This window comes from Lolium rigidum, chromosome 5 (genome assembly GCF_022539505.1).
Source record: "Lolium rigidum isolate FL_2022 chromosome 5, APGP_CSIRO_Lrig_0.1, whole genome shotgun sequence".
NCBI classification, from domain to species: domain Eukaryota; kingdom Viridiplantae; phylum Streptophyta; class Magnoliopsida; order Poales; family Poaceae; genus Lolium; species Lolium rigidum.
The window spans coordinates 3,865,713-3,878,268 of NC_061512.1; the positions used below are offsets into that span (position 1 = coordinate 3,865,713).

General features: G+C 40.5%; 1 protein-coding gene across 3 annotated transcripts; it reads left to right on the forward strand.

Annotated features, from left to right (window-relative positions):
- Positions 1-4,181: 4,181 nt before the first annotated feature.
- LOC124652340 (ABC transporter G family member 53-like) lies at positions 4,182-11,924 on the forward strand. 3 transcript variants are annotated; one of them, XM_047191362.1, is made up of 18 exons: positions 4,182-4,276; positions 4,421-4,471; positions 4,578-4,668; positions 4,869-5,170; positions 5,256-5,537; positions 6,502-6,815; positions 7,437-7,597; positions 7,671-7,774; positions 7,855-8,011; positions 8,109-8,317; positions 8,454-8,786; positions 9,032-9,322; positions 9,392-9,475; positions 9,567-9,700; positions 10,617-10,844; positions 10,930-11,101; positions 11,198-11,452; positions 11,541-11,924. In XM_047191362.1, exons 2-18 carry the CDS (start codon positions 4,451-4,453, stop codon positions 11,796-11,798), a joined length of 3,396 nt encoding a protein of 1,131 aa, XP_047047318.1. In that variant the 5' UTR covers positions 4,182-4,276; positions 4,421-4,450; the 3' UTR covers positions 11,799-11,924. The 3 variants fall into 3 exon arrangements, with proteins under 3 accessions (XP_047047318.1, XP_047047320.1, XP_047047321.1); XM_047191364.1 differs by lacking the exon at positions 11,541-11,924 and having other exon boundaries at positions 4,188-4,471; positions 10,930-11,097; positions 11,198-11,350; XM_047191365.1 differs by lacking the exon at positions 11,541-11,924 and having other exon boundaries at positions 4,188-4,471; positions 10,930-11,070; positions 11,198-11,350.
- The last annotated feature ends 632 nt before the right edge of the window (positions 11,925-12,556 follow it).

A 12,556-nucleotide genomic window follows, 5' to 3' on the forward strand; every position in this document is an offset into this window, starting at 1 on the left:
TCCGCCCCATCACGGACCCGCGCCTCCGATTCAGCAGCTTCGCGCAGTCCTCCAGCTCCTTGACGGAGAGGAGGAGCATGGTGGCCTCCATCTCGACGTCCTGGAGCAGCTCGTCGAGGTCGGAATCGTCCGAGCTCGACGAATCCGACAGATCGACATCGACGAACTCGTCGCCCGAGCTCATCCTCGATTCAGACGGAGCAGCGGGGGCGGCGCCCGGAGTTGGGCGAGGAACACCGGGCGGGGTGTGGGTCTACCTGCGCTAGCTCTGGGATGCGGGGTTCGGGCGAATCGGGCGGTGCGGCGGCGGCGGAGTGTGGTGGCGGCGCGGGGAGGGAGAGAGCGAGCGGTTGCGTCATCTGAAATTTCAGCGCGCCCTAGATAAGGATCGAGCGTTCGGTTCGCTCGAGCGACCCCTACAAATACATGCCGTTTTGGGTTTTCGGTCTCGGCCCGAAAAATGTTTTTCGGTTTTGGCCCTTTTACTTTCACTGATCGGCGCCATTTTTCAGCCCGAACCCGTAAATTGGCGGTTATTTTTCGGTTTTGCCCGTTTACGGGCTCTCCTAGAGATGCTCTTACCCATGAAGACCAATTTGAAAGGCTTCAAGTTCAATGGAATTCACCCGTGTACATGAAAAATGCGGAGAATTGATGACATCATTTGGGTGAGAATGAAATTAGTTCACAGAGAGCTAATCACGCCCATTATTTTCGGTTATTTTCTTATGCTGACTAGGTCTCATACGCAAGTGTATATATACTCTCTTCCTTCACATGCTGCTAAACCTTTTTATTATTTTCGGTGATTTTCTTATGGTCACCGGCAGACTACCCAAGAGGGTCAATGGTGCACGTGATACTCTCTTCTTTCTCCTCGATCTAGTTGGCACCATGGTTTCCGGACTTCCGGTTTGTCCTTTGCGGACATCTCAATCATCGTGTTATGAGGTTACGGCATTATCTTGAAATGAAAAATAAAGGTCAAATGCTGGAACGCATTTTCACTGGGTCTTGCCGCCGGCCGAGCAGTCATTGTATACCAAGTTGGTAAATACACGTAGTAAAGCACATGTCATCTCGTATACGTAATCAAGAGTTCAAGACTCAAGAGTCAAGAGAAAGTCATTGAAAAGGACATGGCGGGGGCAGAGATGACCACGGAGTGCTTACATATGCTGGAGTTTCCGGGTCTTTCGCGTCGCAGCCGCGGATCCAATGGCGGAGCAAGACGCGAAGCTCCTCGTCGAGCGGCTGGTTGGTTTCACCGGCGACGACCACGAGCGGTTCCTGCTCAAGATCAAGAATCGCTTCGACCGGTGAGGAGTTTGGCCGTTCATACATCTCTCTGTGTTGTGCTTGAGTTGTGCATACTGCATATATGAAGAAGCTTCTTACATGAACTTTGCACGCAGCGTGGGGATGGAGCTTCCGACGATCGAGGTGCGCGCTCAGGGGCTGGCGGTGGAGGCGGAGGTCCACGCCGGGAGCCGGGCGACGCCCAACATCTTCCACTCCGCCACCAGCATTTTCATGGTACTTCTCCGCTCGTCCTGTACTGCTGTATATGCATAGCCGGAAAATCTTGGCGATGCAGTTTTACTGAATATATATGTCTTCTAGGGCGTCGCGAATGCTTTCCATGTGTTGCCAAACGACTGGAAGACCAAGCACACAATACTGCATGAAACTAATGCAATCATCAGGCCAGGCAGGTACGTATGTTTCACCCAATAGTTTGAATAATCAAGCTGGATCAGTTTTGGTTTTATCGTTGATCAGGTATTCAGGTGCATGCTTGAGAATTTTTCTTATTTCTTTCAGTCATTTAATCTAGTTGCTGATCATCGACTTTTCTTAATTGGTTGGTAGACTAACGGTTTGTCCTTTTTCTTCCTCTCATGAAGGATGACTTTGCTGTTGGGGTCTCCAGGATCAGGGAAAACCACACTGCTCAAGTCTTTGGCTGGAAAGCTAGACTCAGGACTGAAGGTCAATATTTTTTTGTTAAGCTGCTCTCTTTCATGAGCACTGTTTTCTAGTACTAAAATATAGCGCTTGCTCGGAAAAAAAATTCTCAATAAACCTGGTCATAGTTAATTAGTGGAGCTTAACTTTCGCGTAAACCAATGCGCACTATATAATGGCAAGGAGTGGAAGTACATATTAGCTCAATGGGCTGTTGCTAATAATTAGAAAAGATTTTAAAATGTTCATATTTTCCAAAACTGACTTTAATGCTAGTCTCTAATCTATGAGTCATGGCTTCAGACGCACAAAAGAGGGCCGGTGATTTTATTTTAATTCAGGGGCAAGTCGAAAGCAGTTTTGTCCCCAAATGAACAAACTATGCTCCAAATTACATTAGTTAGTGGAATCCATGCAATCATTTTTTGTATCTTTAGTTCTTTACTTATTATCAATAGAAATTAGTTTGAATATTGTTAATCTGATAATAGTTTCAACAGTTTGTCATGGTTAGTATTTCATACAATACATTCTTATGATTTTGTGATAAACATAAACATATAACACTTCGGAATGTATGGTCAGGTCAACCATGTTTTTTTAAATACTAGCTTTTGAGGGTAGGACAAGTTGATGCATTCAATGACTTGATTATGCTAGTATGCTCAGCTGCAAAATTCTGTAAAGACCACACCAAAGACACATTTTGTAAACAAACAATACCAAGTCTGTGTGCTTATCTGAAAAATTAATCCTGTGTCCTGAAACCAAAACAACCGCAGGTGTCGGGGAGAGTCACCTACAATGGCCACGGAATGGAAGAGTTCTTTGCTGCGAGAACAGCGGCTTACATATCTCAGGACGACCTCCACAGTGGCGAGATGACAGTGAGGGAGACGCTGGCCTTCTCCGCCAGGTGCCAGGGCGTCGGGGATCGGCACGGTAATGATCAACACCTATAACTAGCTTAGCAAAGTTCTTAACTTTTTGTTTTGGATAAAGAGCAAAGTTTATAACTATTTCAATGGGATCAAATTATTCCGTAATTAAGTCCCTAACCAAGTCAAGTAAAACTGAATTCATGCCCTGTGTCCAGATTTGCTTGCAGAGCTGATGAAAAGGGAGAGTGAAGCCAACATCACGCCGGAGAAGGACATCGACATGTTCATGAAGGTGAATTACATCCTTGTCCTGTGTCCTCTTTCATTTTTTTTTTTCAAGGATACGTCATGGATAGACGTATCGGTTTCATAGAAGAAAAGGCCAAGAGGCCAAAGTACAACATACCCCTGGCACGACGCTATGGGTACAAACCACGCTAATCCAAAGGGATAGCACACAAGCCTAACACAATTACTCGCGGCATCTCCACTTTTCTACAGGCGCAAGAGCGCCTCTGAATAGCCCAGCCGCTCGCCAGAGCTCCGCATCCTCGGTGATCTTCTGGATCACAGTGTCCTTTGAAGGAGATACACCCTCAAAGACCACGTCATTCCGGTGACGCCAGAGGAACCAACATATCAGCACTGTCGCTGTCCAGAGGTCACGGTCGCCTCCCTGGCCTCCCTTCTTCTCTCTCAACCAGCTGATGAACGTGGTGCCTGGTTGTGGCATCCAGCGGAGCTTGCCCCACAGGCGTAGGAAAATAAACCAGACATCACGTGCCAGAACGCAGCCCATAAGCAGGCCACAAATTCCAATCATATTATGTTTTAGGTGCTGCCACAAATTCCAAGAAATGCATTCGCTCATACAATTTATGTGTATGTACCGATGAAAATATTGTGAAATATCACTATAGACATATTAATTGTTGCGAAGCTGGTGATATTTTCATGTATGAAGGCCCTAGTACATTATGTAGACCTAGTTCATTTTTTTTTCTTTTCTTTGAAAAAATCCCTAGCACATATATGTTGACAATGGAACTGTTAGTTCCTGCATGATATCTAGTGAAAAGGTAGTCTTTTTTTAAAAAAAAAAAGATATGTGCATAGCCAAGATATGTGCCGGATGCTGCTTCTTGACAGCCTCTTTGGCAGACGGCTCGAGCTCTGCAGCTCGGCTCTGCGTCTGAGGATCGAAGAACCAAATCCGGCGGCTGCGACTAGGTGGGGAGTCTTTTCCAATGTGAAGAGGAGTAACCAGTGATGAACAGAACAACACACCACAGGGGGGGGACATAGGGACGTCAAAAAAGGGATCCTATCATTATGGGCAGATATGAATTTCATAGGATTTACACCTTAAAGCCTGTTGATCCTGAGTTCCTGACTATGGGCGCTCCAACATTTTGATCCAAAAATATGTGAAGTTCTTTTCATTGGCAAAAGTTTCCTTCCTCCTTCCTTCCATTGTGAATTTGCGCAAATACAGTTTCTAGATAGAGTTAAATTCAAAAGACCTCCTCTATTTTACAATATTTAACTGATTAACTGGTCCACCCTTTCAGGAATCTGCAAATGGAAGTGAGACCGACATAATGACAAACTATATAATGCAGGTTTGATTCATGGGCTTACAGTTATCTGAAACACGACGAGTACACTCCAGTCAACATTTTGAGTAGAGTTAGTACTTAATCTGCTCAAAAAATACTTCCACTGCAGATCTTAGGGCTTCAGATATGTTCAGATACATTAGTTGGAAGTGATATGGCGAGAGGTGTATCTGGTGGGCAAAGGAAGCGTGTCACCATAGGTGCGTTGAACTTGGACATCGATTTTTCATGTAACATACTCAAATGTCTACAAGATAGGTTTTTAATCAGCCTTCTTTGAATAAAAGTATAATCGAAGGCCATCCATATAACAAACGTCATGTCGAATTGGTAGCTATGATATTTGATGGGAACAGATCAACCGACTTTTACATGATTCACATATCGAAATTTGTTTCAGGAGAAATGCTCATCGGCCCAGCCAGAGCCCAATTCATGGATGAGATCTCGACCGGGCTTGACAGCTCAACTACATACGAGATTGTGAATTTCCTGACGCAATCTGTCCACATACTTGGGGGAACAGTGGTAATCTCTCTGCTTCAACCATCAGCTGAGACATTTGAGCTTTTCGACGACGTCCTCCTCCTCTCAGAGGGGCATGTTGTGTACCAAGGCCCCAAAGAAAATGTGGTCGAGTTCTTTGGGTCTCTAGGCTTCAAATGCCCTCCCAGAAAAGCCACTGCTGACTTCTTGTTAGAAGTAGGTGCATTTTAAAATCATCAGCCCTACAGAATTTCTGTAATCATTCCATGTCGTTCATGTTTTTAATTTTATTGTTTTAAAGGTGACTTCATTGAAAGATCAGAAGCAATATTGGTTGCATGGTAGTGCAACATATCGTTACTTCACAGTGGAGCAATTCTCAAAAGCCTTTCATCAATTTCATGAAGGACAAGCTATTGCTAAGTTTCTTGAAGTGCCATTTGAGAAGAACCAGAGTTCGTTGGCTGCTTTCGCCACTTCAAAGTATGGTGTCAGCAAAAGGGAGTTGATCAAAGCAGTATCTACTAGAGAAGTCATGCTTATGAGGAGGAACTCGTCACTGTACTTAATCAATATTGCAATTGTGAGTTGATACACCCCGTTCATCACTCAGTATAACTTTTGTGTTCAACTTGCACAGCCATTCAAACAACACCCTTTGACCATTGGTTTTATAATAATAAACTAGTAGTGTATGATCAATGTAGTCTTGTATTTATTGGACTAAACTGCAGTTTCCACCATCACTTTTAGCATAACACGGACTTTTGGCTCATGGGTGCTCTCCACCCCCATAGATCCATCGTTCATTATTGCTTTGAGATGGTGCAAGGGAAACTAAGGAAAATCTCTCTCGAAATCCATCTACTCAGCATACAAATGAATACGAGAGTCTCTACCTGACACATTGTTCAGGCGTGGGGTCCGCTACAGTGAATCCTGCGGTAGTACTTGTTTTGTCATATGATTCCAACAGGAAGTCTGTTGGAGATGCTAAAACAAAGTTCAATCACATCTATGCGTTCTGCATTAGAGACCGCCTGGAAGCAAATTAAAGTTTTGATATTTTCATGAGGGTTATGAAAGAATCATCCTGAGCCAAATAAAATATTATAATGCCTATTATTTATCACTGTTTGAATTAACGCCTATCTCTCTAGTTTTTCTTTTTCAATCCTATGTTTAACAACAAGGTTTATTTCATAATATTCTTATGGTTTCTCTTATTTCACTTTTCAACTTGCTACACGGTTTTGCTGTGTAAAGCTAGGATCGCCACTTCTTCTTGTAAGAAATTTGCAACACTTTACACTGTAAGCTAATGTTCCCCTGGATATATATGTGCCCTCTATGCAATAATAGCTCGCAATGAAAAATAAAAAAATATATTATTTGTAGACAATCAGTTTTGAAACAATCACTCTTTATAAGGAGCACTAGATATATATGTGCCCTCTATGCAATCATAGCTTGCAATGAAAAATAAAATATTATTTGTAGACAATCAGTTTTGAAACAATCATTTATAAAGAGCACTCTTGTGGCAGATCACTATGACAGCGTTCGTGGCATCAACCATTTTCTGGAACAGCCATATGCATCGTGAGTCACTTACTGATGGGGGGATATATCTTGGGTTGTTGTACTTCTCTGTGGGTGAAACCATGTTCCGCAATTTGTGTGACCTTAGGGGAACAGTCATGAAATTGCCATTGTTCTTTAAGCAAAGGGATGTTTTGTATCCAGCATGGGCATACACTTTGCCTACATGTATTCTTAAGATTCCTATCACGCTTGTCGAAGTTACAATCTGGGTTTCTATGACGTACTATGCAGTTGGATTTGACCCAAATATCTGGAGGTGAGCATTGTGAATAATGAATGGTCATGTACCCAGTTTTACTATTGCAATTTCCTTAGTTCATTACAGAATCCACAATGCTTTATTTATCTATGATAAGGTTGGGAAACCTAATTTTAACATTGGTACAATGTCACTCATCCTGTAAAATGGTATTTCTTTGTTCTTCATGGATGCTTATTTCTTGAAAGAAGGGTAGTGTTATGATTGTTTTTTGTTTTCATTTGTTGCAAAGTCTAGTGATCTGGTAGTTTCACTAAATTTTTCGTTTTTAAGGTACCATTTTCATTAGTTAATTAAAGGGCTCAACTAAATATAAAAAATATTTCTTGTTTCCATTCATTAGCAGTTAATGACACTTTAGACGTATATCTAGCTAATTAAGCTAACTTTGGACACATACTATAGAAAATCATGTGCAAATACATGGAAAAAGGTATGGGGAAGAATTTAACAAAACAATTTGGAAATATATCTATTGTTGATTGTTCGTGCTGTTGGCAGAAGTATGCTTGTGTAGAGCTAATTTATACTTATGTTATGTTTGTCAAATGCACCTTTCAGTTTTTTCTTTTATTTTGCCTTATCTCAGATTGAATGAAAAGGATTGTTTCATTGCAGGCTCTTTAAACATTATTTTGTTCTTCTAGCAGTCAGTCAGATGTCATCTTCTCTGTTTCGATTGATTGCTGGAGTCACAAGAAACATATATGCAGCAAACAACTTCGGAACATTCACAATAATTTTGCTTCTTCTACTAAGTGGATTCATACTTTCCAGCGGTAATTATAAAGCTAGTATAATAACTTCAAATTTAAAACTTACATTTTCTTATTAGCTCTCTTTGCACTCCAGAAAATTTGAACAAGTTTTGGTTGGTTGGCTACTGGATCTCACCATTGATGTATGCACAGAATGCCATTTCAGGAAACGAATTTACTTCTAACCGTTGGAGTAAAGTAATTGCACTAACACCCTAGACCTGGAATTTTGAAACTTCTAAAGGAGAATAGTTACACACTCACATTTGGCTTTGCAGATACTTACCGGAACAAGGGAATCATTAGGAACAAGCATATTGAAATCTCGTGGGCTACTTGTACAAGCAAAGTGGTACTGGATTGGCTTGGGCGTACTGATTGGATACATATTTGTCTTCAATGGTCTTTACACTGCAGCTTTAACATACTTCAAATGTATGTTGGATGTTTTATGTGCGCTGCATCATAGTTGTGTAAACCTATTTCCAGCTTAACAATGTATTATGGAGAATAATTCCTTCTTTTTTTGCAGCTTCTGGTATAGCCTTTTCATCATTGCAAACCAATGCACTAGAGAAAAATCATGCAAAGTTGAGTGCCGATGCTCCCTCAAAATTATATCATCAGAAAAGAGTGATGAATGGGTCACAGAGTTCTGTGAATAACAGAAGGGCTGCACTTCCATTTGTGCCACTTTCACTTACCTTTGACAACGTGAGATATTCAGTGGACATGAAATTGGTAAAGCAACATGATCTCATTTATATCACAATATCTTTTAAGCAGTTGATTAATTCCATACTATATGACAATAATTTTGTGCAGTAGCACGCGAACTTTATTTCCTTCTTAACTGCTTCCACATTTAAATCTACAGGTAAACAAAGCACATGGTGAGACAAAAGATCGTTTGGAGATACTGAAGGGTGTGAGTGGTTGCTTTAGACCAGGTGTGCTGACTGCATTGATGGGAATCAGTGGTGCCGGGAAGACAACACTGATGGATGTGTTAGCAGGAAGGAAAACATGTGGCTACACTGAAGGGACAATAACTATCTCAGGTTACTCAAAGAAGCAAGAAACCTTTTGCCGTGTATTTGGATACTGTGAGCAGTCAGATATCCACTCTCCACACTTGAGCGTGCTTGAGTCACTTTTATTCTCTGCGTGGCTTCGATTACCCTCAGAAGTTGACTCATTAACAAGAAAGGTCAGTACATAAGAAAGATGTGAAGAATGATTATTAGGGTGTTGTTACTTGAGAGAAAACCTGATAAATATTTTGTAAAATTTAGATGGTGTATCTTTATCTCTTCATAAAATAACTATTTATGCTTTCTCACATAACTCAGCTGATATTTAAACAAACATTCCAGTATTCCACTGAACCAAAAAACATACAATAGTGTTCTCTTTTGGTACAGTAACAAAAATTGTGTCATGTTCTGAATGCAGATTTTTGTGTACGATATAATGGAACTCTTGGAGCTTACATCATTGCAAGATGCATATGTTGGACATCCTGGAGAGACAGGCCTCTCAAGTGAGCAACGGAAGAGGCTAACCATTGCAGTGGAACTTGTATCTAATCCTTCAATCATATTTATGGACGAACCAACCTCAAGGCTTGATGCTCGAGCTGCAGCGATTGTAATGAGGACTATCAGGAACCTTGCGGACACCGGTAAAACTGTTGTCTGCACCATTCACCAACCAAGTACTGAAATATTGGAAACTTTTGATGAGGTAATAAAACATCTACTGCTAGCTGAGCACATTTATTTTGTTGGCATTTCTGATATCAATGAATCACAGCTTCTTCTAATGAAACAAGGAGGGGAGGAGATATATGTTGGTCCATTAGGCGACCATTCTTCGCAGCTAATTAATTACTTTGAGGTTAGTTAAATGGTTGAAACCTTTTCAACTACCTTTTAGGAAATAGTGGGAACCATGGACCAAAAGTTACCATTGAACATGGTGTATTCAGGAAATTGAAGGTGTCAATAAGATAAAAGATGGGTATAACCCTGCAACATGGATGTTGGAGGTGACCTCAACTGTACAAGAGCAGATGCTTGGGATTGATCTCTCTGGAATATATAGACATTCGGAGCTATATATGTAAGTGCAATGCATCTTTCTATCGTCTTGGCTGTTACCATGAAAGTTTGATGATAAGAAACAAGAATATTATTCTGCCCTAGATATCCTTATTTTTTCGTGAAAACTTGATTAGTGAAAACACAAGGATCAATCTTATGTGTGTTTCACTTCGGTTAATACATAGAAATGACTAGTGGTTATATACTCACATCTCTATTTGGAAATTGTAAGAATCCAAACAGCATGAAAAAATTGGTATGACAAGTCGTTGCATACTTCCATCTCATGTGAAAATGTTAATGATTCCTTTGGTGCCATGATACTGCAAGTAATTATGTCATGAGGCAGACAAAGGATTGAAACATTTCCTAACTGCAGAAATCATCAAGAGCTTTGGGATCTTAAACACTTCAGAAATTTGGGTGCTTGCTTCAGTCCAGTTTGTATTTTAGCATTTGAGTGTTTTTGGACAAAACATAACATATTGTTGTGGTGTGGAGACATCGTGCTTTCAGTCGTAGTTTCCGTGGAACACAAAATAATAGGTATAGATGCAAAGTTTTTGTTTGCAGTGTAATGGGCTTGTATGGGGGCACGTTATTAGTATGTATTGTTACTTTTCATGGGAACGTCTGATCTTGTCAAGAAATACAAAATAGTATTCCATAAACATCTTAGGTTTAGTTTGGTGTTCACAATTTATTTTTATACTTTTAGATATACTAACAACTGGCAAGCATCTTTTTCACTACACGTTAGGAGGATAATAGACCAATTTTGTAGAATAAAGGTAAGAATCCCAGTAAGGATGAAGATTGGGTTCTGATTGAGCGATCGCAGCTAAATAATTTTCCGTTTTATGGGACTAAAGCTTTGTTATGGCCTACCGAGATACACAGCACATGCGCCCACTAACTAATACTAATTATTTCAGGAGGACCAAGGCCTTGATAAGTGAATTAAGCATGCCTCCTTCTAGCTCTACCGATCTCCATTTTCTTAATGAGTATTCACAGTCTTTTTGGAAGCAGTGCTTTATATGCTTGTGGAAGCAGAATTTGTCTTATTGGAGGAGTATTCATTACATAGGATGTAGATTCTTTGTCACCATAATCATTGCACTGATTTTTGGCACGGTATTCTGGAACCTTGGCAACAAGAGGTGGGTCTTTAAATATCACAAAAGAATGCTTTCTTTCTTAATTTTTTGTTCGCCACGTTATAAAATGTTTCTCTACACCACACAGAACGAAACAGCAAGACTTGTTCAATTCCATGGGGTCTATGTACTTTGCCATTCTAATGCTCGGTATTAAGAATGCACAAGGTGTTCAGTCAGTGATTGCCACGGAAAGGATAGTGTTCTACAAACAAAGAGCAGCTGGAATGTACTCGGCGCTACCTTATACTTTTGCGCAAGTAACTAATTCATCTCAGCAGACGGGACACTGATTCGTATTTTCACTTTTCCGTAACTGCCAGTTTGATTATGTAAAATGATTATGCGTATTGCAGGTTGCCATTGAACTCCCGTACACATTCGTGCAGACTTTGATATATGGAGTTCCAGTTTACGCAATGATGGGATTCGAGTGGACATCAGCCAAATTCTTTTGGTATTTGTTCTTCATGTACTTCACATTCCTTTACTTCACATTCTTTGGGATGATGGCTGTGGGACTTGCACCGAATGGTGGTGTGGCAGCGATAGGCTGCTCTGCATTCTATGCCTTATGGAATCTTTTCTCTGGATTTCTAATCCCCGTATCTGTGAGTTGTTCTGCATTATTTACATAGTTATATTTAACTCATTTTGCCTACTCAATTATAAATTAATAAGTTGTTTTTTTCTACACAGAAAATCCCTATCTGGTGGAGTTGGTACTACTGGATTTGCCCAGTTGCATGGACATTGTACGGTCTAGGTGTGTCACAGTTCGGAGACATCGAGGAGAGACTTGAAAGTGGTGAGACTGTATCGGAGTTTCTTAGAAACTACTACGGTTTTAGGCATGAATTATTGGGAGTGGTAGCTACAGTGTCTGTGGCATTTCCCGTGGCTTTCGCTCTCATATTTGGATTTGCTGCCAAGTATATTAACTTTCAGAAGAGATGAGAAACCCTATCTGAAACTGACGCATTAACAAGCAATGATCTATAGGAATCGACTGCTCTTGCTGTTATTAGTTCCTCACCATCCAAATATTCTTTGTGATATGTGTATGAATGAACTGTGCATATATATTTCCTTTGCCGGGATTCAAGTGCTCCCTCCGTCCAAAAATAAGTGCCGACACTTGTTTTTGAATGGAGGTAGTAATCTTTCTTTGTCACTGCCCTTTGGTAGTAAAGTGAAGCCACGCATGAATCAGAAGTTTACTGAAACAATCGTTGGATCAGTCTTGTTCTTACAATTTGCTTATTTTTTCGAGAACTACAACTTACTATGTGAATATGATTTCTACAGTTGTAATAAACTGTGACGTGGATTACTCAATACCGGTAGGACTTTGCTGTGTGGTGTTTCACTATGCAAATGGCAATCAACACTTTTTGTTGCCACACGTTAACAGTGGACTGGTCTTATCTCGGTATGTATCCTAATATCTTATGATCACGATACTAAGTAGCTAATTGATTTTTTTTCGAAATGGGTCACCCCAGCCTCTGCATCACAATGATGCATACAACTTCTTTTATTACAACAGATAAAACAGTAGCTAATTGATACGTGATGATACCTAATGTGGTAGTATCTAACTCGTATCCCCATATGTATCGTGGTATATTTGTTATCTCGATAAAAAAAAATGATACCGTACAATTCCATGCCTATGACAAAGAAATTTATGGACACAACAACATGGCAAGCTG